At 37.8% G+C, this 7,501-nt stretch overlaps 1 protein-coding gene across 1 annotated transcript; it reads left to right on the top strand.

Moving 5' to 3' along the window:
* Positions 1-3,992: 3,992 nt before the first annotated feature.
* Positions 3,993-5,012, top strand: LOC131397303 (vomeronasal type-1 receptor 4-like). Its single transcript, XM_058530099.1, has one exon. It carries the CDS (start codon positions 4,071-4,073, stop codon positions 5,010-5,012), a length of 942 nt encoding a protein of 313 aa, XP_058386082.1. The 5' UTR covers positions 3,993-4,070.
* The last annotated feature ends 2,489 nt before the right edge of the window (positions 5,013-7,501 follow it).

The following is a 7,501-nucleotide window of genomic DNA, read 5'->3' as shown; positions in this document are numbered from 1 at the left end:
TATTGTACTCTCCATCCCCATCTTGTGACATTTTTGACCTCCAACCTTCTACAACCAGTATTCTAGGGACCTCAGTCTAACCCTCCTCAGCCTTCACTACCTCTGCAAAGCCTGTTGTCCATGCCCTCCTTCCTATTGCCTACTATCTACACCCAATTCCAATATCTCATCCCATGACCTGTGATTTCTATGCCCCTTCACTCTTATTTTTACCAGCCCTTAACTCTCAGGCGTCATCAATGTCCCCAGGAACCCAAACCATACACTGCACCCGTTATGCCCAAGCATGCAATCCCTGACACATTCTCCTGTACCCTTTGACTCACTCAGGCTACTGTCCTCTCCAGCTGCCTCACTGTTCTCTGCCCGTTTGACTTTCCTGCCTATGTCCATGGTTTCCCCTAGTGCCATCTCCTTTTCCCACACTCTATCCCACTTGGATCATTATCTTCTTCCAAGATCGGCCTATCCCATCTGAATTCACCTTCTCTCCACACCATGTCATTTAAATGCACCCACCACTGGCCTTTCCTCACTTTTGCCATTAACTTCCAATCCCCATTAGCACTTTTGATCCCTTGACTCTATTCCCCTTTTATATCCCAGATCCTAATACCCCCCATCTTCACTTCCTTGCACACTTTCCCCACATGTATTTTCATCTCTGTCATGTTACATTAATACTTCACCAACTTTAAAAACCCTTTGCCTTTTCTCTCTCTAAACACTCTCTTCCACTGTACTCTCTATAACCCCATGCTCCCAGGCTCTCTGCACCCCCATATTATCCTATGTTGCCTTTGTCCTGTGGCCTATTCTTACTCCATTCTATCACATAGCCACAGTGTCCCTCCCTCAAACAGTCCAAGATTTCCAGCATGTGTCTTGACATAAGATGGCAATGCTCACAGCACATTTGAAGTGTTGTGAATTGTAAGAAATACTGCTGTTTTGGTTGTTGCAGTTTTAAGAGGACTAGAAGTTGTAGGAAGGCCCCAATTTTTAGCTATCCAGAAGTCTGGAGATACAACTATTCTTCTGTGTAAGAGCATGTAATTGAAATGGACACATGATTGGTGGCTGTGATTTGATGAAAGAGAATAACTGCAAGTTTGGGTGAGTGTGTGTATTTATGAGTATTTACATATGTGAGTGTAAATTTTCATGTGTTCAATGTGTACATTACTGTTTGTGAGTGTGCCATTGAAATTTTGTGGGAATATCAGTGGCTGTGTATGTGTATAAGAATGTATGTGTGACTACATGTGTGAGTGTGTCAATGAGTGTGCATGCATGTGACAGTTTGCATCTGTTTGTAAATGAGTTTGTGCGTGTGTGTAGGATGTTAGACACCATTATGGCTCTAACAACTGAACTGAAAATTGGGTGCGATAACATAGTGAACCTGGATCAAAGGGTTTATCTGAGTAGAGGAAAACCTAAAGAATTAAATTAAACATGAAATTTATATTTATTTTTTTCTGATCTAGGAAAAATATTTTTTGATTGAAAAAGTAATCTTATTTCCTTCCTGAAAAGTTTTTGAAAAAGTAGGTGTGGAAGACTGTGTTGACCATTTGATTGTCTTGAATTAAGCAGGTAGCACTGGCTTTTCTGATACTTACAAGAATGGTGGAATCTCCCTGTTAAACCATCAGATCCTGGTGCTCTCTTTGTGAGGGTCTCTTTAAGAAACTTCTCTCCTTTTTCTGTGGATATTAGTCTGCTTCTGCTTCCCAACACTAGTGAGAGTCAATATGATCAGCTATAGTGTCCAAAAAACGTACATATTAATCGGTATTTGGTTGTGCAAATGAGGGCAATGATATCTGATGTAAATTATTGGCATCATGTTCTTCTTTTCACTTCTATCTCTTATTGAATCCTTCTGAGATATTTAGACTTATTCCTTTTCTTTGATCATAACTTACTTGATGGTGCAGCTTAGTTTTCTGAAATGAGGAAAGAAGTCACTTTTGGGTACAACATCTGGGTGAAGTAGAACATCCAGTGAGACATATACGCTTGCTGACAGTCCCTCATGTGTCAGAACTAAGTGTTTCCTGCTCTCCTCCATGCGAGCCACTGTCTGCCACCAGGGATCATGGAACAGTAAATCTCTCACAAACACCCCAATAGTCTCTTAAGAGATGCTAGTTAGAAACTTGTAGTTATTCTTTGTAATTAGCAACTGGGAAAAAAGTTTTCAAAAAATAGTCTCAGCTCCCAAGCTGCCAGTGCTGCTACAGGTGAAATGATAATTGCAGTTCTGAGGGGAGGGGAGGTCACAGGATCACAAACTCATATCTCTGGGTCTAGCTACCCTCTCACACATGTACTGACTGCTTTGACATTCACACTGAGGCCATCATCCAGGCAGCAGGAAAAAGTGGGTGAGCTCTCTCTATAGTCACCTGAGAGGCAGAAGCTGTGAGACAGGGAGATGTATCAGGAGTCTGGGTGAGCGAGCACATTGGACACAGGGAATCTTTTGCTTATGAACCTGGTCCAGTTACAAAACCACATAGGAAGGTGGAATAAATCCTGAGGCCTGAGCTGAGATAGTAAAGAGAGATGAGGTCCTAGACCTTCTACCAATCCCTGATAGTTCCTTGTGTGATGTCATGTAATCCTCACTGACAGTGAGTGTTGTGGTTTAATCCAAGTCATGATGAAATCTGATTGTTAATGTGCTTAAGGACTATAGTTCCAGAGTCAGTCTGCTGTTCTGCCTACTTTACAGGAATCATAGACATAATTTTTAGGTTTCTAGAGGTTCACTCACAATAACTCCACACTTGTAATAAAGAGGATAGGGTGAGCCTACAGGAATCCTCTGATCCTGTGCAGAAACTGTGAGTCTAACAGCAGCTGCTGGAGAAGAAATGTCTTCTCTAACTCTGGGGGTGTGAAGTGCTTGAGAGATTTAATAATTGTGTCTCTATTGATCACAGAGAGACTTTTACCACTTGAAGTTAGGGAAGCAGCATTTAAGAAAAATATAACTTTGTAAATTTCAGACAACGTTTTTAGGCTCAAACGAATCTTGTGATATTTCTGCTGCTTTTAAATATTATATCAATCCAAAAAGTGTATGTCATTAATATAATATACAAGATTTTGCCTTTACATTGCAACTTGCATGTGTGTCTTCTATTTTATTATCTTTCTTAAATCTTACCTGACTGCTAATCATTTTATTTAACTCAGGTATTAATCAACAGACATGTACTTGATGTGAAAATAGTCATAATTTGTTTCTCTCAGACACTTTATCATGCATCAGCGTTTTTGTCTCATAGTTCCTGTGACTCAGGACATTGTACATTTGTTCCTGGGGTAAAAGCAAATGAGTCTTTTTCTTGCCATCCTAATGTTGAGACATTCTTGCATTCATTAAAACCAACTCATCCAGGGGCAGGATCCCGCAGTTTTATACTGCAACCAAGGCATCGACACTATATTAAGATCTCTAAAGCTTTATTCAAAGTTTATATTACCTATAGAATAAATCTTCATAAATAAGCAGAAACTTATTACCAAAATTTTAAAATGAAATACCACCAATCTAAATTGAAATAACAAGGTGTAAAAACAAAAATAAATTTAGATCCAGTGTACTTGAGGAACACAGCTAACTGGCATTTAGTGTATTAAGGATTAAATGCACCATCTTTGTTACCAGGCCCACCAGGTTCAAATCCCCACTCTGCCCCTAAACAGTGTGTAAATGTAGAGGAAACACTTAACCTCTCCGTCCTTGTTTTGTCATCATCTGTATAAGCAATGTAATAGTGCCTGCCCCACGAATTTGTGAGGGATAAAGAAGTAACCACATGTGTGGACTTTATAGCAGTGATTCATACGTTGCAAGTGTTTTTTAATGGCTATACTTTTAACTTTTGAAAGTCTCTAAAGACAGAAAAACTTTAACTATTTCAAAGTAGAAACTGTTGGTAAGTGGAGAGTATTGGATTTTAGTTGACATAATAGATGTGGCCCACACCTCCTATTCCCGGACAGGATCCTCGAGCTCTGAAGACAAATATCAGTCATGGAGAACTGACGGGATGGCCACCAGGGATTTGGCAGCAGGAATGATCATCTTATTACAGACTATATTTGGAATCCTGGGGAATTTCTCTCTTCTTTACCATTATCTCTTCCTTTATTTCACTGGGTGTAGGACAAGGTCCACAGATTTGATTATCAAGAACCTGAGTGTAGCCAACTCCTTGGTCCTGTTCTCTAGCGGATTCCCTGATATGGTATCATGTTTTGGGGGGTATCAGGTCTTCAATGATTTTGGATGCAGATTTTTTCCTTATGTTCATGGAGTGGGCAGAGGGGTGTCCATTGGCACCACCTGCCTCTTGAGTGTGGTCCAGGCCATCATGATCAGCCCCAGGAACTACAGGTGGGCAGAGCTTAAAGTGAAAGCTCTCAAGTGCATTGTCCCTTCAATTTTCCTGTGCTGGATCCTGCACATGCTGATAAATGTCATGTATTCTATGTTTCTGACTAGCAATTGGAGCAACAAAAACATCACAAGCAGAAAATGTTTTGGATACTGTTCTGCTGTTCAGCACGACAAAACCAGAGACTCATTATATGCAGCATTGCTATCATTTCTTGATGTTTTCTGTTTGGTGCTCATGATCTGGACCAGTGTCTCCATGGTTTTCATGCTTTACCAGCATAAGCAGAAGGTCCAACACATTCATAGGACCAATATCTACCCCAGGTCGTCCCTTGAGTCCAGAGCTACCAAAACCATCCTTCTCCTGGTGAGCACCTTTGTCTGTTTTTCCAGCCTTTCCTCCATCGTTCACGTGTGTATGGCTCTTTTTAACAATCCTCACTGGTTTCTGTTGAACACCACTGCAATAATCAATATGTGTTTCCCGACTGTCAGTCCCTTTCTGTTCATGAGCCGTGACTCCAGCTTATCCAGGCTCTGCTTTGTCTTTATAAGGAAGGAAAAATCCCCTAATCTTGTCAGAAATATGTGAATTGTATGTACTTACACAATGCTCATTTAGTAATTCATTTATTTCCCTCAGAGTTCTAAGTAACATTATGCATGGCTGTTCAGAGAATGTAAACAGAACACGCAGAACATCTTTTTGAGAGTAGCCAAAAAGGTAAAATAGTGATTGTAATGTCGTATTATATAACTATCTTATAAATACTTATGTGATTGAAGTTTTTCTAATCCTTAAAGTTGAGAAGTTCAGAATTCATGCAATAGTAAACACCAAGATGCTGAAATGTTCTGGATATTATGGAGACGTCTTCGAGTGTGTAACTTAAATCTATCACAGTAAATTTCCAGACCTGAACTAGGTGTAACGTTGTTAGAAAAGGTGCATGGAAATGGAACAGCATGTGGCAGGTCATTACTGAAACTGAGGACAAGGCTGGAGGGGAAACTCAGTCAGCGAGTGAAGCCTTTGGGAGCCTGTTATGAGTTTTGCACATTATATTCTTAGAGAGGTGGTAGTTATTTATTTGAAATATGAATTTATGAAGGGAGATGAGCATGTTTAAACTTTTTCGGGCAAAATGGCCAGATTGGTCTGTAGTGGGCAAAGGAGAGCATAAAATTACATTTAAGCTCATTTTTAAACAATATCAGGTGAGTGTGATTATTTTAAAGATGCAAATTTCATGGAATTGGGATCTGCAGAAGGCAGATTTTTCCCTTTGTGAAGATGATGTGGCCACATGGCAAGAAAGAAGTTTGTCATTTCACACTCTTGTCTTTAAAGTTTTGAAATTATTTTATGGGTTAGACTTCCATTATATTTGGAGCACTGTAGGGAACTCCATTTGAAACGGGAAGACATAAATCCAGTCTATTTATGTGGCATTCCTGGCTCTTTGATTTGCAATGCACAAAATGGATATTTCCTCAATTTTGGGAAAGATTTTTGTGGAGTTTTCTATGTATTTACACCCTGAAACTGATGCAAAATATTGAGAATTCAACAATTTTACAAAAAAAGAGTTATTTTGACATAAAGGATGTATATATCGAAACTTTTACCACAAAGAGATACCCACATTTTGGCTCAGAAGAAACACTTAAATATTTACCAGAAGTTAATTCACAAAACAACAGGAAGAAAAGAATACAGATAGACACACAACCTACAATTGTATATGTATAAATACATGTATATCTCTTTCTGCATGTGATCTGTGAGTATATGTGTATATGTACATAAGCCTATAATGTAATCATGGTTGTTGTCCATCAATCAATATACTGAAAGTTGTACATTAAAACAAATTTAAAATAGTGCTAGTTACAATATTGACAATCTTAAAGTGTATGTTATCTGATGTGTATATTACCATGCTAGTTGTCTAATTGTTAAAATTCCACAAAATATATTTCTGATGTTCTTGCTTTAATTGTATTATTTGACCATACCTCTTGAGAAAACATCCATTCAATAAAGTAAAAAAAAAATACGTTTGATCTTAAATGGAGTAATTACACTATTTAACTTTAGTATAATAATCAATACATTTGGGTCAATAGAGTTTATTTTCTTATTTATCTATGTTAACTTCTTTTCCCTTATTTTTAAATATTCTTCTACATTATAATCAACCCTTTGAGAGTTGTATACTCGTTATTTGTTAGTTTTAACCTAGAAATTTCAGTATATATTTAAAGCTAGTCACAGTATCATTGTATGTAATAGTTTTAAATCACATGTTTACAATATAAGGATGTTGCAACTATTATTATCCGTCTATCTATTAACCGTATCCCGCATTTTTGATTGGTGATATGTATTTTAAAATTTAAATACACATGCATAGGTAATAAGTGCATAGCTCAATGACAGTTCACAAATTGAACACATTTCTGCACTCAGTATCTAAATCAATCAAGAGAATATCGTCAGACCGCCAGAAACCCCTTGTGCTACCTCCCCATCACTAATCCTCAGAAGACCCACTGCTCTGAAGTCTAACAGCCCAGGTCACTTAAGCCTGTTTTGAATTTTATAGAAAGGAGATAATAGACAATTAACATCTTCGTATTTAGCTTTTGTCATTCCTTATGTCATTTGTGAATTTATTTTTGCATGCTGTTGTTGATTATTCATTGACATTGCTGTATAGGATTCTATTGTGTGAATATAACAATTACTTCAATCATTCCACTGTTAAGAGGTATATGGGTGGTTTTCAATTTGAGACACACACACAACGTATAATTATGGATAGATTGCCTATTTAACTTATAAAGCTACACAATGTTTTAAAAATAAAACACAGGAGAACATCTCTCTAGCCTTAGAATAGGAAAATATTTCTTAAACAAAATAAAAATTATCTATAAAGATTCAAATATCAAATTAATTTAAAATTAAGATTTTCTCCTCATTAGGACACACACACACAGAGACACAGAGAAAGATAAAGATCATGAGAGAGGTCACAGAGAGATCACGAGAGAAAGAGAGAGAACCAGGAAAGG

The sequence above is a fragment of the Diceros bicornis genome, chromosome 34 (genome assembly GCF_020826845.1).
Source record: "Diceros bicornis minor isolate mBicDic1 chromosome 34, mDicBic1.mat.cur, whole genome shotgun sequence".
Taxonomy (NCBI): domain Eukaryota; kingdom Metazoa; phylum Chordata; class Mammalia; order Perissodactyla; family Rhinocerotidae; genus Diceros; species Diceros bicornis.
This window is presented reverse-complemented; position numbering and strand designations above follow the sequence as displayed.

What these genes read in the sequence shown, in the direction of transcription:
- LOC131397303 (XM_058530099.1), top strand. Translation starts at nt 4,071, where the DNA reads ATGGCCACCAGGGATTTGGCAGCAGGAATGATCATCTTATTACAGACT.